The sequence below is a fragment of the Entelurus aequoreus genome, linkage group LG02 (assembly GCF_033978785.1).
Source record: "Entelurus aequoreus isolate RoL-2023_Sb linkage group LG02, RoL_Eaeq_v1.1, whole genome shotgun sequence".
Classification (NCBI taxonomy): Eukaryota; Metazoa; Chordata; class Actinopteri; order Syngnathiformes; family Syngnathidae; genus Entelurus; species Entelurus aequoreus.
The window spans coordinates 71906999-71934874 of NC_084732.1; the positions used below are offsets into that span (position 1 = coordinate 71906999).

At 37.6% G+C, this 27876-nt stretch overlaps 1 protein-coding gene across 6 annotated transcripts in view; it reads left to right on the forward strand.

Annotated features, from left to right (window-relative positions):
- Positions 1 to 27876, forward strand: part of uacab (uveal autoantigen with coiled-coil domains and ankyrin repeats b) — a 102595-nt gene that overhangs the window by 54002 nt on the left and 20717 nt on the right. For 5 of the 6 annotated variants that reach the window (XM_062032031.1, XM_062032058.1, XM_062032062.1 and 2 more), the window contains exons 2-5: positions 12421 to 12551; positions 19966 to 20054; positions 22096 to 22160; positions 27397 to 27454. In XM_062032031.1, the coding sequence (XP_061888015.1) occupies positions 12421 to 12551; positions 19966 to 20054; positions 22096 to 22160; positions 27397 to 27454 (343 nt within the window). Of the gene's footprint in view, positions 1 to 11550; positions 12111 to 12420; positions 12552 to 19965; positions 20055 to 22095; positions 22161 to 27396; positions 27455 to 27876 lie in introns of those variants that run through there. The other variant, XM_062032045.1, reaches the window with a different exon arrangement.

A 27876-nucleotide genomic window follows, 5' to 3' on the forward strand; every position in this document is an offset into this window, starting at 1 on the left:
TAAAGTTAAAGTACCAATGATTGTCACACACACACTAGGTGTGGTGAAATTTGTCCTCTGCATTTGACCCATCCCCTCTGCATTTGACCCATCCCCATCCGCTGCTGCCCATGCAGTGGGCAGCAGCGGTGGCCGCGCCCAGGAATCATTGAACCTTAGAGCAGACCTGGGCAAATTAAGGCCTGGGGGCAACATGCGGCCCGTTGAGCTTTTCAATCTTGCCCGCCGGACATTCCCAAATAATTTTTTTCTAGATCTTTAAGATGGACACTGTAGCTGCCATTATGATTTGCAGTCATGTTTTCTAATGACCGTAAGTCTTCAACTATACAAAGTATTTCAATGGTTGGTATCTGCGCTTATGGATGATATACCAGTTACTATGGCAATCTAATTAGTTACTATGGTCATCTAATTAGTTACTATGGTAATCTACGTAACAGCAGCTCAGACTAGGCACCAAGCAGTGTGGGCGGAAAGTGTTTCCACAGACGCGGAAGGAGATTTTCACAACAAAGTTCTAAAGCTTAGTGATATATAGAATAGAATAGAATATAAAGTACTTTATTGATCCCTGGGGGGTATTCAGCAAATATCAGATTGTAGGTGGGTTTATTTTGTACCCTTCGCGTTCATATTTCACTGTTTGTTGCATTTTTGTTGCGTTTCACTTGATTTTAAAATATGTCGATCGGAAGAGGGTGTGACATACATATTTTGTCAATATTCAATGTTTTATCGTTTATAGAAAAATTTAAAATTCCATTACGTTTTTTAATGCGGTCTGTCATAACGTTTTTAGCATTCAATCAGACATTATTGTATTAGTGTTCCTAAAAATAGATATACCGGGCCCCAGACACATTTTTTTCTCTAAATGTGGCCCCCGAGTCAAAATAATTGCCCAGGCCTGCCTTAGAGGAAAATCTCATTTAAAACATTTGTATGCTCGTACAACACTTACTACTTTTAGTATATCAGTATGTGGAATTAAATTATGGAACGGATTAACCAAATAACTCAAACAAAGCACCAATATGATTCAGTTTAAGACACCGTTCAAACTACCAGTGCTCTCAATGTACACAGAACAAGAATTATGATGAACATCTTGAACCCTTTTTTGTTCCTTTTTTTTTAATTTTTTTTATTGAGACAAAGATTATTTATGTATTTAATATTTGTATGCTTACTATGGTTTATTATTTATTTGTTCACTGATGTGTTACAGAAAACAAGGACTTTTGATAAAATTGCTATGATATGAAAAGAGGTAGGATTAAATAAGCTCTGCTTCTTCCTACTCCTTTTCGGACTTGCTGTAATGAAACAACTGAAATTGTGTGATGCATTACATTGTATTGTATGCATGTTCGAAATAAACTGAAACTGAACTGAACTGAAAATCATTTCAACATAAACATGTGCCACAGTATCATTGTGTCCCATCACTAGGGATAAACCAAAAGGTGAACTGTGTCCAATATTTCAACATATTGGTAGTACGTCAGAAAACGGTTCCACTAAATTGTAAAACATCAAGTTTTTATGATAGAAATGCTGGTTTCACTTTTTACCTTTTTTAATTGTGCTTTCATGGTTGAGCAGATGACCTCCATTAATCATGTGATATGACTGCTTGTTACAACACAGCCCTTGAGGTTGCCGGTGAAACCAGATCAAAGTAACAGATACAATTCATTGTAGGTTGTACTAGCATTTTTATATCATCTTGATTTTTTTTGATTAAATGATACATTTGATGATATTGTAAATCTTTATGAAACTTATAAAGTGAAAACATATGTCCGTGTTGGTAAAATAGTTTCCCCACGTGTCCTACAGAACTGATGCACCTTGCCCTTATTGTAACAAACATTCTCCAGTTAATTTTTTATTTGTTGTCAAATTGAAAGTAGTTCCTCAGTATGCTGACAGGCAAAAAATAAAGTAAAAAACAATCCCATAAAATGCCACAAGGGGTTGAAATGGAAAATATATGGGAGAAAACAAAGAAAAGATAACACACATATTGTCATTGTATAATATTTACTGATAAATATATTTTAAACAAATGAACCTCTGTTACATTTTGTGTATGTTTATAAATTCAAGTAAAGTTCTGTCGGGCATTTTGTAAAATGTTGTAATGACGCATTGCAGTGTCTTAATAAAGTGATTGCACCCCTAATTTTTCAGAAACAGTTTTATGCCAGTTCTCAGGAGATAATAATATAGAAAAAAATGTTTTGCCTCCGATCTCGATCAGATTTAGATCTTGAGTCTTAATCCCATATTTTGACAATGTTGTTGTACAATATGTAACTGACATTTTTTTTAAGCAAGTAGGTCAATTAAACACATCCTCACATGTTTAAAAAGCTAATTTCAGTCAAATTAAAATGTGATAGTATTGTTGTAAATCTCATGTAATAAACTCTTCCCAGGAGTTTAAGGGGACCTATTAATCAAAACCAACTTTTCTGACCTATTGGTACATGTTTTTGTGTATTTGGGATCTGCATAAGTCAGGAAAATCTGATATCAAAAAAAGGAGGTATTTTGGAGGTATTTATAAAACAATGTTGCCTTATTTCATACTTCTTCTAAACGAGCTGTTTGAAAATTGTCCAATTTGTAATGTTTTTCCCGGTTGTGACGTCAGTGGATATCTCCATATATAATTACCCATATACTGTATTCTTGCGCGAGTCCGCCATTGTAGTCTGGTGCTGTTGTCAATAAGTTTCTTACATTTAAGAATCAGAATCCACTTTATTGGCCATGTATGTACATGTACAGATGCATGTGGAAATCACACATGAATACCTTAAGAGAAGGAAACGCGCGATTGCAGCTATTTCAGGTAAAACACATCTCAGACGGCAACATAGCAATGTTGAGCGACGGTTTTGGATAAGGCCTGGAAAAACGGCAGCCTGGTGGGATATGTTTGTCAACGAGTGTGTTGAGCCAGGGGAACGGCAAGAGAACTTTCGAATGTCCAGGTCAGCTGTGATTCTACTTAGCGAAAAACTTTGTCCATTTGTCGAAGGGGAGACAACGAGAATGCGGGCTCCCGTGGACGAGGGTAGACTATGGATAACAGGGAATGCATTTGGACTGGCAAAGCAGACTATCAGTTATTGTCTGCGATGTATGTCGAGCGATTACTCAACGTCTAGTTTTGTACTCCATAACTATTGTAAAGCCATGAAGTGGTTGCGGCCGTCAAGTACGACCGCCAATTTCAGCCTCCAAGGACAGGCAGGATTGCAAGAATGGACAATGAAGATGAAGGTAAAAGAGTGAGGAGTGTCCTGACCAGATATCTAGAGCTCTAGATTTATTGTTGTAAAATGTTCTTTATAACATTGTTTACTTTCACATGTCCATTAAGTATGTGATTCATGTATGATGGCTCAGGTGTGATTCACTACAATAGTCTAACAGCTGCTGATGGTGAGGCAAACAAGGTTTACTGGTAAAAGAAATGTGGCAATAGAGGCTTTGCAGCTGACGTCATCAGCCACGTGACATTAGCTTGGCGGCCATCTTGCCGGTCACCAGTTCACTGCCAGTCAGCGACTCACACACGCTTTCTTGTTAGATCTGCTGCTATTTGAGCTTGGAAATGCCGGAAATTGAATGTAGCAATAGACAAGGCGATAAACCAAATCTTAGCTTCGGATCGCGGCGATTTGTCGTGAACGATGGAAACCTACGATGTACACAAGGATATGCAATGAACACTTCATATCAGGTATGTAAACAAACTATTCACCCCTGATTTGTTTCACAAAATGTGAAATAATACAATATGGGATGATACAAATATGATTGTTGAAAATGCTGGGTGCATTTTTAGAAAGGCAGCAAGGCAGGGAATGGGATGATTTCCTCAGTCCCCCCCAAAAGTTCAATATGAAGTTTGTGAAACAGTTTTTTAATTAAAAGCATTTTTGAACAGGACGCCTTTTGTAATAAAAAAAAGCTTAACAATGTGAGTTTTCATTAGAATCACTTCAGTAGTTTTTTCACAATCACACTGTTACTGCCACGCGGATTTGTAAACAGACAGTAGGCTCTTCTGTGTGTGCTTTTTCCTTACCTTGGTCATGAGAAGAAATCGATTCTTGTTTGGAATCTGCCATATCAGCCCATCATGCACAAAACCTGCTGTAAAATACTTGTAGGCATCCAGACTCTTGTATGCCTTAAGGTCCTTTCCAGTGTACGGAGATGGTGAATCGACGAGGTAATTATAAATGTCTGGATATGAGAGTTCAGGCAGGTCGGCTGTTGCAAAATGCTCAGGTGATTTTAGCATGCTTCTCGGTAAAAGGTACGGATCCGTTGTGCCAACAAGGTTCAACTTCTCTCGGTAACGTTTCTTGGACTCTTCATCCAAATGCACAACTTCATTGGATAGCAAATCAGCCATAATTCGGATGAAATCGGTGAAAATGTAGCTCAGAAATCAAACTGAATCTGTACGAACACGTAGGAACGAGCTGACCGGTTGACCGGCAAGATGGCGGCGTAACACAAAGTCACGTGATAAAACCGCGTGACTGCAAAGCCTCTATAGGCTACATTGAAACACAGGGTAAAGATACACTTCCAGGTCAGAGGTGACTATGACGTAATATATATGCGCGTCTGCCATTTTCCGCGCATGCGTACTAGGTTGCGTTGCGCCAGCGGACGGAGGGGGCAGGGGGTCTTAAACGATGGCATTGTGTGTGTGTGGACAGGGTCAAGGTTAGGTAGGATATACCCTGTATAACCTTAGCCGGCTTTGTGTAGAAGCAGCCTTAGAGTGGCTATAAATATCTCTATATTGTAGGGAGGCTATATGACTAATATCAGATCCTGATTGAACACATTATTTCTGGTGGATGTTGTGGGGTTCTCCTCAGATCAGCAGGCCTTGAACGCACTGTGAAAACACTAGGGCTGCTACTAACAACTAATTTGATAATCGATTAATCTGTCGATTATTACTTCGATTAATCGATTAATAATCGGATAAAAGAGACAAACTACATTTCTATCCTTTCCAGTATTTTATTGGGAAAAAAACAGCATACTGGCACCATACTGGCACCATACTTATTTTGAATATTGTTTCTCAGCTGTTTGTAAATGTTGCAGTTTGTAAATAAAGGTTTATATAAAAAAAAAAGAAAAAAAAAGTAGCCTCTGCGCATGCGCATAGCATAGACCCAATGAATCGATGACTAAATTAATCGCCAACTATTTTTATAATCGATTTCAATCGATTAGTTGTTGCAGCCCTAGAAAACACCTCTGTCTCTTTTCCTCTGAGATCGATCTGAGAGCATAGCAGAGCTTGTAGGTTCAATGTGTGAAAATGACGTTAAAGGCGCTGTTTGCAACATTTACACAGATGCCTAAAGGGCACCAACTTTCCAATGTATTTTACACAGTATATCCCACTCTCTTATGTAACTACGTACGTACGTAATACTTGCACGCGCATTAGCTATAAGGGTTGTTAGCCAATAATAGGTAGCGTTAGCTGTCATTGAATGTATATTCCATCATAACAACAACATGACTATGGCCGGGTACCAAATTTGGTACTTTTATAGGCACCGACCGAATTCCAACAGTGCTTCGGGTATCGATTCACATAAAACCAAACGATGCCATGTTTCGATACTTTTATTGCACCTGCACGCTTTTGGTTACGCTGCTTTGCTGGCTACTCGTGCTGTTGTCGTTTCTTATGCCATTTAGGTGTTGTTTTGAAGTGTTTCCTAAGTGTATTATTTTATTCTGTGTTGTTCGACTGCAATAATAGTTTGTCTTGGACTGACCACCAGGCGACTTTTGGACTAAAACTTTTCTGGCGTGGACGTCCTAGCTAGGGGAAGACAACGGCGCAGAGGAGGAAAAAGAGGGGGAATAGAGGGGTTCTGATTTTTCCCGGAAGTGCATCATTTTGAAGGGCGAGCGTCATCGTTCACGATAGCCCCACACGTAATATTTCCACATTGCACCGGCCGTGATATGATGGAGAAATACTGAGAGTAAGATAAGATAAGAAGTCCCTTTGTGGTTATGAAGAGCAAACAGCCGTAATTGGATGCAAGGATTTGTACAAGATCGACAAGTCTGAGTGGAGCAGAGATCATGAGCGTCATCTTCCTCGATGTGTCATTCCCGGACTTTGTGAACTACCTAATTGTTCAACCCAGCCCATTTCACACTTTGAAAGACTTTCAAAAGTGTAAGAGTCAAGATAGCTATGGGGGCTTTGTTTGTGGATGGGTTTGGGATGTTTATGTTTATCTCTATAAACCCAATGGGCATTGTGTCGTCACGCCAGGCTAGAGTAATGCACTCTCAGAAATAGAGGTAGGAATCTTTGGGAACCTCACTCAGTGGCCTAGTGGTTAGAGTGTCCGCCCTGAGATCGGTAGGTTGTGAGTTCAAACCCCGGCCGAGTAAAACCAAAGACTATAAAAATTAGACCTGTTTGGCACTCAGCATCAAGGGTTGGAATTGGGGGTTAAATCACCAAAAATTATTCCCGGGCGCGGCCACTGCTGCTGCTCACTGCTGCTGCTCACTGCTCCCCTCACCTCCCAGGGGGTGAACAAGGGGATGGGTCAAATGCAGAGGACAAATTTCACCACACCCAGTGTGTGTGTGACAATCATTGGTACTTGGGCGGTATAGCTCGGTTGGTAGAGCGGCCGTGCCAGCAACTTGAGAGTTGCAGGTTCGATCCCCGCTTCCGCCATCCTAGTCAGTGCCATTGTGTCCTTGGGCAAGACACTTTACCCACCTGCTCCCAGTGCCACCCACACTGGTTTAAATGTAACTTAGATATTGGGTTTCACAATGTAAAGCGATTTGAGTCACTTGAGAAAAAGCGCTATATAAATGTAATTCATTTCACTTCACTCCACTACTTTAACTTTAACTTAACTCACGATTTAGGAACTACAATTCGATTAAAAATCGATTATTGATGCATCTTTAATATATATATATATATATATATCGATGCAGTTTTTACATTTCATTTCGTTTCACTGTGATACACATTACACGTGTATCACTTACAACTTAAAAAAAACGATTCATTTGGAATAAGAAACAGTAAATTAATTTCCACATTTATTGAATTAATGAAAATGTGTGCACAACTGGACCATAAGTCTTCTAAATGTTCTTGTATTCAGACCATATTTTCGGTATATTCGATGGAATCTTTACCTGATATGTTTCGACTATCATATGCAGTCTTCTTCAGAAGGGTCACCTGACCACTGTGACGTGTTGCCTATCAGCTGTTCTTATAGGCGTGGCCAACCAGGCAGACCTGTCAAGTGTACCTGGTTTGCTTTCTGATGTTCTTTCTTCCTTGTGGTGAATGCCCTCCCTGTTTCTCCGATGTATGATTTTTTGCATGATTTACACGGGATTTCGTAAATTACATTGCATTTCTTGTCTTGTTCTATTTTGTCTTTTGGATGTACAAGTAAGTAACTGTCTTGTTTTTGTGTGAGGTTTAACTGTTGTGTTTATTGTGTGTTTTTTCATGACCCGCTGTATTGTTTCAGTTTAGGGCTGCAACTAACAACTAATTTGATAATCGAATAATCTGTTGATTATTACGTCGATTAATCGATTAATAATCGGATAAAAGAGACAAACTACATTTCTATCCTTTTCAGTATTTTATTGAAAAAAAACAGCATACTGGCACCATACTTATTTTGATTAGTGTTTCTCAGCTGTTTGTAAATGTTGCAGTTTATAAATAAAGGTTTATAAAAAAAATAAATATATATAAATAAAGTAGCCTCTGCGCATGCGCATAGCAAAGATCCAACGAATCGATGACTAAATTAATCGCCAACTATTTTGATAATCGATTTTAAGTGTTTTTCAACCACTGTGCCGCGGCGCCGTGAGATACAGTCTGGTGTGCCGTGGGAGATTATCTAATTTCACCTATTTGGGTTAAAAATATTTTTTGCAAACCAGTAATTATAGTCTGCAAATTATGTGTTGTTGTTGTTGAGTGGTCGGTGCTGTTTAGAGCTCGGCAGAGTAACCGTGTTCCTCTTCCATATCAGTAGGTGGCAACACCCGGTAGCTAATTGCTTTGTAGATGTCGGAAACAGTTGGAGGCAGTGTGGAGGTAAAAAGGTGTCTAATGCTTAAACCAAAAATAAACAAAAGGTGAGTGCCGTTAAGAAAAGGCAACAAAAGTTAGGGAAGGCTATGCAGAACAAAACTAAAACTGAACTGGCTACAAAGTAAACAAAAAGAGAATGCTGGACGACAGCAAAGACTTACTGTGGAGCAAAGACGGCGTCCACAATGTACATCCGAACATGACATGACAATCAACAATGTCCCCACTAAGAAGGATAAAAACAACCAAAATATTCTTGATTACTAAAACAAAGTAGATGCGGGAATAATCGCTCAAAGGAAGACATGAAACTGCTACAGGAAAACACCACAGAAAAAGAGAAAAAGCTACCAAAATAGGAGTGCAAGACAAGAACTAAAACCTGACACACAAGAAAACAGCAAAAAACTCAAAATAAGTCACGGCGTGATGTGACAGGTCGTGACAGTACACCTACTTTGAGACAAGAGCTATATCGATGCATGGTTGGTTATGGTTTAAAGTCATATCCAGCAATTGTGACAATGACTTTTTACTGTCAACTGAGTTTAATTTTTTAATGATTTCTACTGGTGTTTTGTCATAAAAAAAATACAATCATGTGTGCTTACGGACCTATCCCTGCAGACTGTATTGATATATAAAGTAGGAACCAGAAATATTAATAACAGAAAGAAACAACCCTTTTGTGCGAATGGGTGTAAATGGGGGAGGGAGGTTTTTTGGGTTGGTGCACTAACTGTAATTGTATCTTGTGTTTTTTATGTTGATTTAATACTTCTTTTTTTTTTTTTTTCTTGTGCGGACCTGTACCGGGCCGCGGCCCAGTGGTTGGGGACCACTGCCTTACGGGGTTGCGGGGGGTGCCAGGATAATCACGGACAACCAATATAATGTAATTTCAGCACACTGGCAGGATTGAGAGAATGTTGTTCTCATGTCGCTTCACTTTTGTTTTATGTCAAGACCACAGTCAGAATAAGAAAAATTAGTACTATTTTTTATCAATACACTACTATCAAAGTTCTTCGACCAAGCACGTCAAGTTAATGCAAAGCGGGTCTGTTATTTATTTTAGATTATTTTTTATTTAGTAAATGTTTTACCTGAAATGATCCGAACAAACACGACGTCGTCAGCACGCCACATCTCGGTTGATTGTTGTAATTCATGCTTGCTTTTGCCGCTAACTCCTCTTTTCAGCCGCTTCCATTTGTCCAGAATACGCTTAGGAATGTGATACAAGCTAAGAATATCTCTCCCACCTCAATTGTGGCAGTTGACATTGGCAATATGAAGATTACTGGATAAATTATCGGCGATGATTAGCGTTTCACTAACTTCCGCCCTTCAATATGGATATAGGCAATGCATTGTGGGAAGTGTGAAAAAATCAGAACGCAGAGGGAACACTGCCTTTATCTGCTACACACAGATGTCCGATCGCTAAAGAAGAAAATGGAGGAGCAAAGTTTTTTCCGAGTACAGGGAATCAAACGTGATGGTGTTCATAGAAACATGGCTCCATAAAGATATTTAGCGGACACTCTCATGGTGTTTGAGTCGTTTCCTTTTCATCCGAGCAGTTGAGGGGGCGTGGTTTGTATGTGAATGTCAGCTGATACAGACTGTATGCACGGCCGATATATAGAACTACTATGTCTATGTCTATTTTTGAAGGAAAAGCACTGTACTTTTCAATGAAGATAACTTTAAACTAGTCTTAACTTTAAAGAAATACACTCTATACATTGCTAATGTGGTAAATGACTATTCTAGCTGCAAATGTCAAGTTTTTGGTGCAATATCTACATAGGTGTATAGAGGCCCATTTCCAACAACTATCACTCCAGTGTTCTAATGGTACAATGTGTTTGCTCATTGGCTCAGAAGGCTAATTAATGATTAGAAAACCCTTGTGCAATCATGTTCACACATCTGAAAACAGTTTAACTCGTTACAGAAGCTACAAAACTGACCTTCCTTTGAGCAGATTGAGTTTCTGGAGCATCACATTTGTGGGGTCAATTAAACGCTCAAAATGGACAGAAAAAGAGAACTTTCATCTGAAACTCGACAGTCTATTCTTGTTCTTAGAAATGAAGGCTATTCCACAAAATTGTTTGTGTGACCCCAAACTTTTGAACGGTAGTGTACATCAGCATAGTAACTTTACCACAGTTTTAACTAACCGTAACTGTAAACACCTTATCTTAAACGATTGAGTTGAATATCATTTTGGATTGACAAGGAATTTATTTGATTAAAAGAAGAATTAAACTTAATGTGATTTGTGTAATATATGTGCATGTGGCGTAGTATTAATGGTATATTGTGTCAGTATTGTGACAACATGAGTGGTTGTTTTTTGCTTGCAAGTTTCCTTATTATTAACTAGTACATAAACAGACTGACTAACAAATACACACAAGCCCATGTGAGATATTTCGGTGACATGTTGTACAGTATGCTGTGTAGCTAGGTGCCATTTTGGCACCTTTGTCTCCATGCAGCTTTCGTAAATTGACACCCACTCCTTCATATGACATGTCATGTGGAGGAGGTTTGGATATGTTTGTGGGTATCAGTGCTGCTCTGTTTACGCCATTACTGCAGGGGCTAGTAACAGCAGTCCTCCCTGACCTAGAAATGTTGTCAAGTTTGATACTCCCCTTCTCACCAAATTTTGCTTTCACTCTTATTTCAGGCGTAACTTTTCACCTAATCAGTGAACTCGGAAGTCTGAACTTTCCGACCATGTTGGTGTTCGTATGCGGCTGAGCTGCAGACTCAAGACAGCTGGTTGTAAAAAGGCTGACTTTTAACCTTGCTACTGTGCATTTAGGATCATGGGGCTTTGCATCAGCATCATTCTTTCTAGATAGATGAGTCAACAGCAGCCTTGGGCCCGCTGATATGCTGCGGGTGTCAATGCCAAGACCACTTCAAATGTGAAAACCTTAATCTCCCTCTGACATTAATATTTTCAGTTGGAGACAAGCGAAGGGGCACAAGGGTGGTAATGTAAGCAATGTCTTTTGGATGGCCTTCTTTCACGCTGGGAGTGGAGAATCTACAGCCATTACTCACCGTATAGTAATGTTCAGAATGTATTCTTAGCTCCTGTCTTCCAATCCGTCACTACAGGAAGGTTTGCAGGTCAAAAAAAGAGGTAGCCAGTCTGCAGGCTGTCTGCACCACTGCTATTTACCAGGGAGGGGGGTGATATTTTAAACTAGAGAGCCCACATATCTACCCCATTGAGCTCGACTGACCTTGCCATTTGGTGGGGGCTAAGACGCATGAGACCACTGGCGGGGGACAAGAAGCCGGGAAAGAGAGAGGCTCCTTAGTACGCAGCTCGCTTTCAGTGTCTGCAGGCAGACTGAAACCAGTCCAGGGAAGAGGGGGAAGACATCAGATATCAGAGATATAAAGAAGACTGAGTGAGGGAACTTGTTTAAGGATTTAGAGTAGCAGAAGACATTTGGTGGGGTTGAGAAGTAGCCAGGCTGAGCTGACTTTTACCCCCTGAGGAGGAGTTGCAGTTGCCGGCCAGGGCAGGTCCCAAGGCTGGCAGGGGCTGGCCCTACTGCTTCTCCACCTCCATTCCTTCCTCCTTATTCTCCCTTGAAGAGCCAACTGCTGTGCAGTGCTGAACCTACAGGTTGAGCCTGTAAGCTTCAATATTCCTCCAATGTCAGAACACTCCAGAGGATAAGCCTTTTTTAAGAGGACCTCATTGCTATCCTTTTTTTTTTCTGCGCTCACTGGTTGAGTGCACTGAGGAGCTTTGTATACTTTACCCCCTCTTTGTTTGTTTTGTTTTATAACCGGAACGCTGGCGAGCTTCTCGGTAGCACGGTGCAAGGACCAGCTCCACTCACCCAAGATGAGGCGCTGGCTGAAATGCACCTCCATGCACTTTGTATGTACTCATTTAGTAAATTTAATCTTTTTAACTTGTGTTTCAATGAACGCTGAGCTAGGCTGAACATGGATTTGCCTGTAACTCAATAATTGCTTCATGGTAATGTAGCACAAAATGTTTTCTTTCAGTTGCTTGTTTGCTTTGAAGCTCCCTACTGATTTAGGAATAGTGTGTTACCATGCTTTGTTTATAATTTACATACTAAAACGTAATCTATTCACTGATCAAATTTACAGTTTAGATGTTTTTATTGTTATTAGTATTATCTTCGATTATGAATCTGATTGTTTTGTGTTGTATTTGTCAGAACACAGACTGGAACAAGTATGATGATCGGCTGATGAAAGCAGTGGAACGTGGGGAGGTGGACAAGGTGGCTGCAGTTCTTGGCAAGAAGGGTATAGTCCCTACCAAACCTGATGTGGAGGGACGATCTGCGTAAGTAAATGGACACCCACATCTGCATACACAAACAAGCTCACGCCCAGTTACTGTGTGTGGACGAGCTGTGACATACAGAAATAGACCCTTTACAAAACATGTTCAACGGTCCGTACTGATACACTGAGTAGTAGTTTGTAGATCCCTTTCTCATACAGAATTCTTTTTCTGTTAGCTCATGCTGACTCAAAAATAGTTTGATACCTCCCTTTATGACCTCAAGGCTCCATCTCCCTGCCTGACCCTCCAAAAAATTCCAATAAAATGTTCATAGTTATGGAGGTGTGTCACATTTCAACTTTGAACCTCGTTCCAGCTGCTTTACATTTTAGGGGTGTCACAGTTGAATATTAGTTCGAAGATTTATATATGCAATATGGCCCTTTAAATCAGCCATCTGCCTGTGGAGGTCAGTGTGGGAGTTGGTCTAAAAAATGTTTGTGGCCTCTCGAGGCTTGACCACACTGGCCAAAGGGCTGTTTGGATAGTTCTCACAGGAAATGACTGCCTGAAAATTCAGCTCAGAACCACTGTGGTGTGCACGACATCACACCAGACATTGTGGCTCAAATGGAGACTATTATTGGGATGAGCTGACATCCCAAATGATCACATTAAATATACATTATGCATGGTTAGTTTTTTCTCTGGGAGCCTTGCAGTATTCTGAAAAGTAATCGTGACATGCTAAGTATTTCAGTCATGTATTAAATGTTTTGTGGCAATATTCAAAGCAAGTAAATCATATATATAGGACGTTCTTCTCTGACTTCTTGTAATGTGCCACAATTCTTCAGATGCTGGATGTTCATATAGGAAAATAGTTTGAGATGTTCTTTGGTCTGCCCAAAACAAAAATGAACCACAATTGCAACTCAGCAAGTCTACATTTAGTCCACTGTGCCACACACAGACTAACGTGTGTCTATGGTATTCTGGCTGCTGCAAAAGCTGGGAGAGGAATGTTGAATGGTGACCTCTAGTTATTGAAGACCTCGAGGGGGACAGTAATTACAAACCGCTAACCCATCAATTACATTTTCTGCGTGTTGGATTAGCATCACTGTGTTAATTTATCTCAAACTGTCAAAGGCTTCCAGCTGAGTAAACAGTTTAAATTGTGTCTGCCAATGGCATTATCTGGCTGATTCACCACACCTGCTCAATAAGTTCCTGATGTGTTAACAAACTGAGAGAGTCAGCTGCTAAAATCAATTTGACAGCAGTTGAGATGCTCACTTGTCATACCTCATACTCATGACACATTTTTTCCATTGTAACTAATAATTAGCATTATTATTATAAGAACAACACCATAGTTTCACAGATCTATGTGATGTTGGACAAGAATTGTGTTTACTCGTTGCTTCACAGGTTTTAGGAGGCAGGTGGGCTTCAGGAACCCACTCACACTCACATGGTGTAGCTGAGTCATATAACGACTTTTATGCAAAAGCTCCTTTATACCTGTCTATGGATGTTCTTATTTATCCAGGTCGTTTTCTTAGGGCATTCAATCGATCTCAAATGAACTTTTTGGTTTGTCTTAAAAGACGTTTCGCGTTTCGCCTCTCATCCGAATAGGCTTCATCAGTTCATGCTCATAGACTTAGATTGGTCAGATCTAGTCTAGCGGCTTGTCCCAATACCTTAGTAGGTTTCATCAGTTCAGGTTCATAAACTTAGATGGGACCTCCAATCTAAGTCGATGAGCATGAACTTTGATGAAGCCTACTATGAGAGGCGAAATTTCTTCAAAGACAGTTGCAATCGATTGAATGCCCTGAGCTGACTCCTTTTATACAGTAAATCCACTTATTTTCACTATTCCGCATTTATATTCACAGATCTTTCATGTTTTTTTTGTTTGAGGAAAAAACAGTTATTTCCTGATTTCAACTTTAATATTAAGGCTGATTTTAGGCAACATTTCACGTAATTTGCCTTACATTGATAAAGCTTGAATTGCATATCAAGCAGTTGGAGACGAACAGCAATTGCAGAGGTACTGCAGTAGTTGAGCTTGATTCTACACGAGTAGTCGTCTCAATTATTCACAGCTTCTCACCATTGGCAGGTAGTCTCAGAACTAGGGTTGCCACTATCAATTATTCTAATAGTCGGTTTAGATCCAAGGATGTCGTTGTGGTTTGTGAAGTCTTTTGAGGCATTTGTGATTTTAGGCTAAACGAACTTTGATAGATTAATATTCAACTACTCGGCAATTATTTTTTTCGATTAGTCGACTAGTCAAACCTCCATCCATCCATTTTCTACCGCTTGTCCCTGGGGTCGCGGGGGGTGCTGGAGCCTATCTCAGCTACAATTATTTCTTATATGGTCTGCTTTACACAGTGGAGTTCACAACTTGATTTTAACTTAATTCCAAGAGTTATTATATTAAATTATTAAAAAAAAAAAACATAGTTTACTAGGGAATTAGTGGTTTTACTTTATCACTCAAAGTAAATAATCATAGTGAAAAATACACTTAAAGTGCAAGATATCCTATAAACTTGAATTTCAATGTAAAGAAACCCCTGAAAGCTATTGATCAATCAAGATTATTTACCTGCCAACAGTAGAAGTTGGAGTCTTTAGGCACCTCACGATTCGATTGCGATTAAGGAACTATGATTTGATTATAATTAGATTATTTTTTTCATCTTTTATTATTATATTGTATATTGTTATGTTATATTGTTAATATATTGCATATTAGTATTAGTAATATTATTATATGTTATAAATGTAGTATATTGAATTATTAATAATATTTATAAAGGGTTCCTCCTTTGGCTACTACGTCATATCAGGTTTTTGGATGTTAGTGCACGCAGCAAATATATATGGAAAACTACATACGTGAGAACTGTAGACGTGGAAAAAGTGGAAAAACTAAATAAACGTCTCTGCTTGGTAAGCATGCATCCTTCATTTAACGTTTTTGACTTGTAAAACCACAATGTTCAGACACTTTGCCTCCAGTTTCAATAAACCTGCTGCTCAAAGACCTGTGTCGTTTATCTGCTCATTAATATGTATGGCTGAAAGTGTTGGCGGCACTGTGGATATTATTGTATTTCCTGATGTATTCATCTATTTGCTAATGTCATCGTCTTAGGTGGTTACTCTCCGCTGCAATGCAGTTCCAGTTAGACTTCTGTTAAAGTGTACAAAGCATTTATTCTTTTGTTGTGTTGCTACTTCACATTCAAACTTGCTTAGCGCCGCAGTTAGTATGTTCCCCTCTCTTCCTCTATTGTCAACAATACAACTATTTCAAATGCAACAATACATAAATTTTACGAAAACCTGAATTCCAAAAGAAGGCAGATAAATGGGGGAAAAAAGAGAAACAAACTATATTAACCTTGTAGATTGTTATAGTATAGCTAGGTTAAGCTTTATCAGTGTGCCGTGTTTGACCCAGTTTGCCCTTTGATTAAACTTATTTATATGCATGAGTGTATGTATGTATGAATGTGCTTGTGTGTTTGCAGTATGTATATATGTATGTTTGTACAGTGAAAGTGCGTGTGGATGTATGTTCTGTTTGTGTGTGTGTATGTATGTATGTACTATATTTGTGTATGTATGTGCGAGTGTATGTATGTACACACACGGGGATCTGATTGCGCGTACACAGATTGACATACAGACACACACATTAGTACACAGACATGTGAATTGGATTACACACGCACAGATAAAGATACACGTTTGCAAATAATTTTGCAACAATAATACTTCAATATGTTTCCTCTGCCAAGTATATTGTGTGGCTATTAATTTTAATTGCTGAAAAAAATACAACTTGGTGAAAATATTTTAGTGTATGTATAAGTTATTTTTGAGCACATGCAACAATATCAAGATAATAATGGTAACCGTGATCATGTTGGTCACAATAACTTAATTTAGCCATGTTGAGAGTCCACCACCTTCTCTTTAACAGAGACAGAAACTATTTTATTGCTTTTTGGTTGGGAATTTTATTCAAGTGCAACATTTCGCTAACAGAGTATATTTTATTTTTATTATTTGATTTAATTAATTTAGATATTTAAGTTTACATTCCAAATATTACGTTTAAAATGTATGATAATTAAGAGTTTAATGCATTTTAAAGAGTATACTTGCATTATTATTAGTATCAGTATGCCAATGGTTGATTTGGACTTAAAATATTGTTGACAATCATTTCGTTTATCTGCAAATTTTGTAGGTCAATATATCATCAAGCAAAGTTGGTTATCGGCCCAGGCCTAGTGATAATTATTAATTTTCCCAATTGGAGCAAAAAACCTAATCAAATGAATTTAAATATCTGTATGTGTCAAGGTACTTGACTAGCTCATACTCCAATTAAAAATATTACTCTACTTAAGGATATACAGTATATATCCTCGTTACGTAACTTATTCACAGAAAACCCAAGGGCTATGTATATTTTGTCATATTTCTTAGTCCCTGTTGAATATTTCGATTATTTAAGCTAGAGACTTATGTATTGTTCAAGTACAATTAAAGTCTTTAGACTGTATACAGTATATAGACTGCCAATTTAAAAGATAACCAAATGACATATGGATAGGGATGTAACGATATGAAAATGTTATATTACTGTTATCGTGACCAAAATGATCACGGTTATCATTATTATCGCGATATTGTTGAATGTGCTCAAATAGTACTTATACACACAGTGAAATATTTTAACAAAGTTATGTTTTCTTCTAAAATAACCAAAACAAATTGACCCACTGTTAGAAATCCCACTATTTTGCCCGATTTGTGCCTGTTTCACTAACAGTGTTTTAGTCTTAGTATTTTATCTGTTTTAGTAGCTAAGCTTTTATTGTTTTAAATATTGGTTTGTGCTGTAGCATTTAAAGATTTATTAAAATGAAAAGTGTGTAACAGAATCTGATATTATTATTATTCATTATTTCTGGCAGGCATTGTAGTGTCCTCTTTTCAGCGGTCCTCACACTCACCGTAAAAACACCGCTGTCTCGAACGATCATAGAATGATAGAATGGTCATTCTCTTCTTGGAGAGCTTGGTTTAATGTGCACAATTGTGAATATCTTAGTTGCTCAGATAGCAATTTGTGTATATAAGTTTAGATTGATCTATGTTCTTTTTTAAAGTACCAGTAGAGAGGAAAAAAGTTGCCTCTATAGTGACGCTATTATCATATACATGTGATGTATGACACCGAAAGACTTACAAAGTTTCAGAGTAAATAGATGTGATCAAATTAGTATCAATCTCACAGAGATTCCCGAGCCATTTTGAGAGATAATAAGCTAGCCAGACACGTGATCGCGTAGGAACCGCAGATCCCCTCCCGACCAACAACAATGCAAATCAAGCAGACTTTGTGGGAGCCAATAACGACTACTTTGGGGCAAATGATGGTTCAAAACCCTATAGTTTTGATCCTGAATATAAGGAGGATGAGCTACAAATTTTAGAAGCTCTGCTAAACAGATCTAGCTTTAGTGAAACACTAAGCATCATGTAGCAGTATTGTTCAGTTCCCAACAAGAAATACAAACTAACATAATTCAACTATAGTTTACTGTACAATGTCTGCTCTTACTTCGATGACGATTGATAGGATGTCCATATCTTCCTGTTCAGATAAAGAACTAATTTTAATCCAGACAAAGGGTTAAAAAAGTTGCTGCTGACAGTCACACTGTCTTCGGTTGTGTGTGTTTGTCTCCACCTCTGGTTATCAACTGAATGTCACAGATGAACAGCCTCTAGATTCATGGCTTAATCCTCCAATTATCCAGATGACAGTCATAAATTATAATCTAGAATAATTTTGACGAGCCGAACACGATGCAGTGGTAGCAGAAGCAGCACACCGGCTCAATATGCTGCCGGCCAGTGCTGCATAAGCTTCTTCTTCTTCCTAGTTTTACGGCAGTTCACATCCACATATGTTGCATTACTGCCATCTTCAGTTTAATTTTGTAATTACATTTAAAACTCTCCTTGAGTCCAGTGCAGCATAAAATTAAAGTTAAGTTAAAGTACCACTGATAGTCACACACACACTAGGTGTGGTGAAATTAACCATAAACTATAGTTAGCTCTCGGTTATCAATGCTAAAAATAGTTTGTCTGTGTTAGCGCTTATAATGCCAGCATTATAAATATTTGGTTAATATTCAGGTCACTAGATGTAACTAGAGTATTGTTTACGGGTTTTGGATGGTTATTAAGAGGATTTTGTGGGTAAAATGGAGAGCCCCTGTAGACTCCAATGTTAGCAAACTTTTCATTTATTTTTTTTTTTTATGACTTAGAATGTATAAAAAAAGAAAAACGTGTGTTCATGCCTTACATAAGGATTGTGAATGATAAACAGCACATCTCTTTCAATTTTTTGCAAACTTCTAGTATGACTGATCTGATAACATGGTCACAGAGTGCAGAAGTGTTACTACTGTGACTTCAATCTACGGAAATAGCGGAAGATATTCGGAGCGCAATATTCAAAATAGCTGACTGAATTTGTGGCATTTTGGGATGTTTAAACAGTGTTTTCACATACTTCGCGGATTATAAATACAATTGGATACGCTTTAATGGATACAATGAAACACAATTAAGCATATATAGTCAACTTGTTTTTCCACTCTACTGGTACTTTAATAGGGAAATACGTTAATATCACTTGTTTTCATGTTAGCATTTAAGCTAGCTAGCTGTAGCCAGTCAGTCCATGAGTTTATCAAAGTGCAGTTATGAATCAGGGTTTTTCGATAATTTTAATTTAAAATGGTAATACTATTAGTCGCGAGTTTTGCCGTGGTTATCATTTTTACCGTTTATTGTTACATCCCTAATTGTGCATGACGCGATGATAATTAAAAATGTGGTCTTAAACCACATCTATTTACATCACATGACTTTTTCCACATACTACTTTTTACTGTGAGCTGTTTACCCCTGGGTGGTCAGGCCCCTTCAGTGCTCACTGAAGAACCAGCTTCTCAGGGCCATCAACACCGCTTTTAATACCCACATTGGTGTTGAGGTGACAGCCATGCTGTCGCCTTGGCAGATACCTTTGGGTTAGTATGTAAACGGATAAATGTAACTTGATATGTTAAGGACTGCGGTCAGTTACACACAAGTAGGCAGCAGACGGTCCCAAATTTCTACTGCACAAGGATGTAATTAAAGACATAATTTACAAAAAACGTATCAGTTTTTTATCCTTATCGCTTCTGTATTTCTCCAGACTAAAACAAAAAAGTTGACATGCCTAGTGAAATACATCAGTTTATACCGTACATGGTGTTTTACTAATAAAGTGACCATGCTCAAGTAGCTTTTTTCGTTCCCATGATTTTCAACTCTTATTTCTTCCTGTGTGTCAAAGGTTCCATTTGGCTGCAACACGAGGACACTTGGACTGTCTCAATCTCATACTATCACACAATCCTGATGTCACAGCAACTGATGCCACAGGTTAGTACATGCATGGTGACTGCAATGTGCTACATGTGTCAAAGATTTTTGCTTTGCTGGATGAACATGATGACACCATGACATATTGGGTTTGTTTTTTTGCAGATTAAATAAACCTAGCCCTTCGCGTGACTAACTTTGTTGGTAAAGTACTGTAAATTAACGTTAATCTCTTGGATTTAACTCTACCTTGTATTGGGTCTTGTCTTGGCTTCATCAGATCATGCTCCCATACTAGGTTAGCAAGGACAGCTGAAGTCTGAGGTGATTGTGTCCGATTCAAAGTATTTGTCCTGCGAGGTAGCAGTAACTGTAACCCATATCAAAAATTGTTTTAGTGTCCTTCTTCACATAAGGGTGAAAGCATTGTTTTCAATCATTCAATCAAACTTTATTTATATGACAGTGTTCATGCGCAGGCATGTTGCAACACAAAGTGGTTTACATCAGTAAAAAGAAGAAAGAAAACACAGACACATGCATGAACGCACTGTCGGCACTATTAACAATAACAAGACATGGCATGGCAATGAGTTGAGGAAGAATTGAGGACCACTTTTGAGGTGTCCACACTGAAGAATAACTAAACATTTACATTAAAATAATAATAATAAAATACATTTTAAAAATATTTGTTTACAAAAAAGTGAGGATAATGGTTGTAATAAATAAATAGAAAATAACGGAATAAAAAAAATAAAATGTAAGAGGAGTTTAAAATGATCAGTAAAAATCTTGAATAAAAAGATGTAAATGTAGTCAAACATTTAAATCTACTTTAATACTACATTATGTCAAGATTACATCTATGAAACTTAATTGATTAACTTAATTTGACACACTGACCCGTTTGGCAAGTTACTGGAGATCCTTTTTTACTGCTAACTCCATCTTTAACAAACTGACCACTTCTCACATTCCGACTCGACAGTCATCCTTCAAATGGGATGTTTGTGTTGTGATTCACAATCAAACTACAGATATACTCATATACATTATTTTTATGTGTATATATACTTTTACATCTGTTTTGTCCAAATTCGCTCACATCTATGACTTGATATCTAAAATGCAGTTAAAAAAAGGGTATCTATCAGTATATTGATGTTATCAAGAGACACAGCAATCTACACTTGTGTATCGTCAGTCTCCCAATGACATCCCCAGAAGGCAGCATGTAAATATTAAAAAGAATGGGAACTAAAATTGATCCTTGTGGAACCCCACACCCTTTTTTTATTATTAGGGGTTACAGTTACCGCTATCTTAAAGGATAAATCCTGCTCCTAATAAAAGGCGAAACATCTTCTATGACAACCTTCATAGTCCAGGTACGATCAATGTCCTCAGCAAAATGATAAGAAACAATAAACATAACATAATATATAATAGTTAACATGTATTTTCAAATGCAACAGTAACAGTTTAAAAAGGCTGAATTATTATTGTACATTAGTAAAGAGTTGGTATTTCTTTATTGGATATTTTGATGCATTAGTATGGGCAGTTATACTTTCTGTCCCCCACTAAATGTGTACCATGTGATGTACACCTCTGTTCACCAAATGTTCCACATAAAAAAATCTGTACATGTATCTTTAAAAAATATATTGAAGTTAAAGGTTAATTGGAGATTCTAAATTGTCCATAGGTATGACTATGTGTGTGTGTGAATGATTGTCTATATGTGCCTTGCGATTGCTTGCGACCAGTCTAGGGTGTTCCCCGCCTTTCGCCCGAAGTCAACTGGGATAGGCTCCAGGTTACCCGCTACCCTAAAGAAGATAAGCGGTATAGGAAGTATATAGATGGATGTACCGCTATACCCCTATAGAAAATTTGTGCTTTTTAGAAAACATATCTTTATTGTCTGTTGGTAAAAGCAAAATATACATTGCGACGACATTTGATATGATATAACATATTCTTCGCAATTGCTTGAATTATTCTTGGTAAAACTTGCAGTAATATTTATGCCATTTCTATATACAAACATTTCTGACCGTGATCTAATTTTCTCTTTCTGGTGTAATACTGATAGGTAAAAATGCTCTTCATCTGGCTTCAAGAAATGGACACTCGCTGTGTGTGCAAAAACTTCTTCAGGTAAAGTGTTTTTGTATTTCCGCCTCCAGTCCTAATTTTGTAGAATGTCTTATACTGTGTGACAAACTTTTATCTTATGTTAGTTTTTTTGTTTTTTTTTACCCTTACAGACACAAAACGCTTAACCGTATGACACAAAAACAGTCTAAGGCCATGTCCACACGAACACAAATCTTGATAAATGCATACTTATCTCTGGGTTTAGGCCTCTTGTCCACATGCAAACGCATACTTTTGTCCTTAAAAACGCAGACTTTTGCAAACACTGGCCAAAGTATAGAGTTCCAAAACTCTCCAGTCAGCATGTGTGTACTCTGCTCAAACGGAGACTTGTACTCTTCTGATGACGTCACAGCTGTGCATTGCCATTTCCAAAGCCCAACAATACTGCCTCGCTGTCTTTAAACAATCAGACTTACTGTATTTTTGAACGTAAACATGCTGCTATTTTGAGACAACATTGATAAAAAAAGACACATCAAAATGAGCTTGCACACTCCCGCCAGCGTCAATGACAGTCAGCTGTTTTGGATACAATCGCTGTCGAACCTCCAGCTGATGAAACAACTTTGACCATCAAGATTATCTCATGGTTTTAATCCTTTAACGACAGATCATGAAGTTAACTTAAGCGTGTTGCTTCCATTTGTGTCGATGGAGCCGGGCGCGACCGTGCACGTGCATATAATGTGCCTGAGCGACAAAAAAAACTCATGTATCTTTCTCCTTGTTAGTGTGTACTAATGTTAAAAACAATGTACACTCATTGCACATATAAGATATTCATTTATTGATGATTAAATGCGTTATAATTCCACCAGAGTTTTGTAGCGCATGTCCGTGCGCTTTAGGCACTTAACGTGTCAAAAGGCTTTATTTTTTCGTTGTTAGTGTGCGCTGATTTTAGAACTTATGGACACTTCACTGCACATGTAATATTTCACCATGTTGCTGATTAAATGTGTTATAATTCCACACGTGTTCAAGGCTCTGTGTAAGTGCAGTAAAGATAATGTACGTGGCATTGTTAGCTAGCATATCAAAATAAACATAAAAATAACAGAAGGGTAATGCCACCAAGTCAGCTGTGGTTGCTTTTCCAGGCTTCTGATTGGACAAAATGGGCATGACAGCGTGTGTATATGTATGTGTGAAGACAGAGACAATTTTGAAACTACACTTGTGTGGACAGAGATCATTTTAACCCCGGATATGCGTTTAGAAACTATCTGTGTTCGTGTGGACATGGCCTAAAAGGGAGCAATGCAAAAATAATATAAATATATAAACAATGTCTCTTTAGATATGTAATAATCGTAATTGACTTGGTCATAGAGGTAACACTAACCTCCCAGTATAGTGCTGTTTGGTTTTTTTCAGCAGCTTGTTTGTTTTTTTCAGTTAAACTTTGCAGGTGTACTGAACATTGTGGCCACTAAATGTGTTGTTAAATTTGCGTAATATATGTGTGATTGACAGTGACGCATCCCCGCCAGAGCAGTTTTCTTTTCAGAGCCTTTAAATATTCCTTGCAACACAGCTCTGGCAGCTGGGCCCAGTGCTTACTGTTGGCTTGCTGCAATGAAACATTTGTGTGTGTACAATGAGGCAGCAGTATTGTCCCCTTGTACAACTATGGCCCTGCGCCCGCTTAAACCCCGTTTTCTAATGTGGCAATGATCTAACAGAGGTCATTTGTGTGGCGGTGGATTTTCAACAGTGTTGACAAGTCTTTCACCCTTGCAAACTTTTTCCTCGATTCTGGGTGCGGTCATCACTCTCAACATACTGTAGCAGCCTGATGCCAATGATCTGATGATGCCACAACTTCATCCGCACAAACCCTAGTCGTGTAGGATATCACCCCTAGATGCTCTAACGTCAGCTCCCCCTGCTAATCCCCCCCCTCTCGCACGGTCATTTGAGCATGATGCTAATTTTTGGCTCTTGTTGCTACAGAGAAGTAGGTTTTTATAGTTCGTGTCATACCTAACCAGCAACATTAGATCTACAAACCTGGTGTCCGTCATAGCATGCCCTCATCACCACAGTAGAACAGTATGTCCAGTGACGATTGAATGTGCTGAGATGCACCAGGCAAGGTATCAATAACCCCACTTGGCCTAATTTGACACTCTTGCTTCCTTATTTTTATCGCCACCCTCCAAAAATAGATTATTTTGGCACATTTTGTGCTGCAATTACAAAATTGGAACACACTTAATATTTGATGTACGTCATACTGTATCTTGTCCATTCAAACTTTATTTATAAATTTGAATGCACTGTAGTTGACCTTTTGGGTTGTTACACATATGCTAGGAAAAATAGAGTCCATGACTAGTGACTGCTAATAAAATATTTAGTAGGAATGGGTATCTTTCACATTTGAATATTTATTCCCTGTACCTGGGAATTAATACAAGTAGTCAACAGTACCAATTATTTGTACTTCATATGTTACTAAATGTTAATTTGTTTCAAATTAACATCAGATTTTTCTGTTCACATTGAACAGTGAGCTGATAATGATAACTGTGCTGTCCAGTTGTTATATATTGATTTCTTACACTTCTGAGTCTAATTTGTAAGTAGAATATTAAGATTAAAGATTAAAGTACCAATGATTGTCACACAGTGTCCGCCCTGAGATCGGTAGGTTGGAGTTCAAATCCCAGCCGAGTCATACCAAAGACTATAAAAATGGGACCCATAACCTCCCTGCTTGGCACTCAGCAACAAAGGGTTGGAGTTGGGGGTTAAATCACCAAAATGATTCCCGGGCGCGGCGCCGCTGCTGCCCACTGCTCCCCAAGGGGATGGGACAAATGCAGAGGACAAATTTCACCACATCAAGTGTGTAGTAGAGTTGCCTGCAGCTGCAATTCCAAGATGTTAGATGACAGTAGTGTATAGACTACAGTGTGTGGCCTATTCACAGATTAGTCTTTGTCATTAAGCTAAATCTAGTCTTTTACTGCGCCCTAGAAAGTGTTCATAGTGTAAGTTTTGTACTTATAAATTAGGTCTGTGAATCTTTGGGCACCACGACTATTCAATTCAGAATCAATTCTCGATTCAAAACAATCTCCATTCAAAATCTATACATTTTTTAATAACATTGGATGCCAGTCCTATGATTAACTACATTCTTCCATAAAAAATAGATAAACAGCTTTGATCAATTTGCTATATTACTTAAAAACATTTTAAAAGAAAACTATTTTTTTGTTTAATAAAATGCTTCCCAAACATCCAATGAAGTCAAATACATTTATGGCCACAAGAGAGGTATCCAACACAATATGATTTGTCTAATTGGCTGGACATGACAGATTAAAAAAGTAATGTATATATATATATATATATATATATATATTTTTAATTAAAAAAAAAAAAAAAACGTTTTTTAATCGATTAAACATAGTTAGAAATAAGAATCGCGATTAATCTGATTTTTTTTATTTTTACACCCCTAATTATTATACTGTAGTTGTTTGATTATAACGTGCATATTAGTTGTAGTTTTCATTACCAAATAAAACAACACAAGGTGGCAAGAAATACATCAATAATTAATAAAGCAAAATATGTATTAGACAAAAAAATCACTCCATATTCTCCACTATTTGCTTGTGTTACCATATCTGAATTATTGTGTGGGAATATGGGAAAACTACAAACCATGTTACAAAAAAGGTCAGTTCCAATAACACATATTTGATATTTAAAAACATTCAAATCTTTTATTTATTGAATCAAAAATGTTGAAATTCAGCAATTTAGTGAATTTGCAAACAGCTAAATTTATGCATAAAGCAAATTATAACTTACTTCCCAAAAATGTACAACAATTCTTCTCAACAAAAGAGAAGTATAACCTCAGAAAAAAATGTAATTTAAAACATTTGTATGAACGTACAACACTTAAAACCTTTATATCAGTATGTGGAATTAAATTATAGAATAGATTAAGCAAAGAAATCCAACGGTGTACTAATATTATCCAATTTAAGAAATTGTTCGAACTCAAATTGTTTACAAAGTACAAAGAAGAATACTCTAATAAACATTTTGAACCTTATTGAACATGTGATAATCTTGTTCATCTCACTTTCTGAATTACAGTATATTTTACTATGTATTTATTTCTTTATTTGAAAACTTTTATTTATGGTGTAAATTATTTACGAATTAAAAACAGAAAATTAATCAAATGTGTCAGTAATTGCTATTAAATGGAATAGGGGTAGGATTAAATAAACTCTGCTTCTTCGTACTCCTTTTCGAACATGTTGAAAAGAGAAACTGGAAATGGTGATGTATCATGTTGTAACAGTATGTATGTTTGAAATAAACCTAAACCATAAACCATAAATTTGGGGGTGTTGAAATTGCCACGTAAAATCATTGATGCTAATCAGGAGCATGTCTATGGCAAATCCAATGTGAATTAGCATTGAGCTAACACATTTTGAAAAGTGGAGCCTGACTGTACTTTCAGTGTTTTCTGTCAGGCATATTTGCCTTGTTGGCATTGAAAATGCAACATTATCCCAAGGCAGTCTGACTGAGTCCGCTCCAAGTTTTGCTTGACGGCTTGGTTGCCCGTCAAGTGTTTGGTGATGTGATGTCATGTGCTACAAAGGTATCAAAATATGGCATCATTTTATTTCACGTGAAACGATACCCAGTAATACCGGCGGGACTTGGTCGGTGCCTATGAAAGTACCAAATTCGGCACCTATCCTTCAGCCTTTTGTTGTGGTGGATGAAGTTTTGGGAAAAGAAGGCTGTTGAACAAAATCCAGAATTGTTGCCCCCTTAATTATTTAGACACTGTTAAAGGAGCTGTTGTTTGCAAATATTTCTTATTTATTCCTAAAATGTGCCGTGTTCGCGTTTCATGTTATATTACTGCCAATTGCAGATGCTGCTGCCACTTGTATCACAATACACATGTTCAAATAAAACCTGAATCAATCAACAGTTGCCACACAAGTTCTCTGCTTTTTTCAAATTTATTTTTATTTAGTTTTTTGTTTTTTGATTATAATCAGTCTAACAAAATAACAATTCAAATTCCAAACCAGTTCCAGTCCAGCAACACTCTGAATAGCAATCAACAGAGCAATTGAGTTCTCTGCTTTTTAGAAAGCTGTAGAAGAATATGCATTGTTGTAGTTTTGTGGGGAATCAGCATTAGTAAGCTTGTTTTTTTTTTAACTTTCAATAGCATAACTGTCCAGTTGGAAATGTGGATCTACAAGGAAGAACAGCTCTCCATGATGCGGGTACGTGTTTATGGGATCACGTCTCCATACTCTATACTGCAATCTGCATTCTTTACTCGAGTTGACCACTACTTGTTCAGAAAGTCCTAAGTACTAACGATACAGTTACAGTACAGTAAAAATTGTATTGAACTTTGTAACGGTGATCTTAAAGATTGTATATATGTATAGGGCATTCCACCGAATTTGTGCCATTGGTTCTCAATGTGAACTTAAGTTTATATATTTTTTTCAACTCAAAATCTTATAATACGTATATTAAACTTATCAGAATATGTATATCAGGCAATTTTAACTAATTGTTGTTAGTGTTGTGCAATATAGACGATATACAATGTAAATGACTTAAATTTGGCCGACACATTCTTGCTGTGTCCCGACAGCGACAAGGAAACAACCGAGTCTTAAAAGCAATGTAGCAT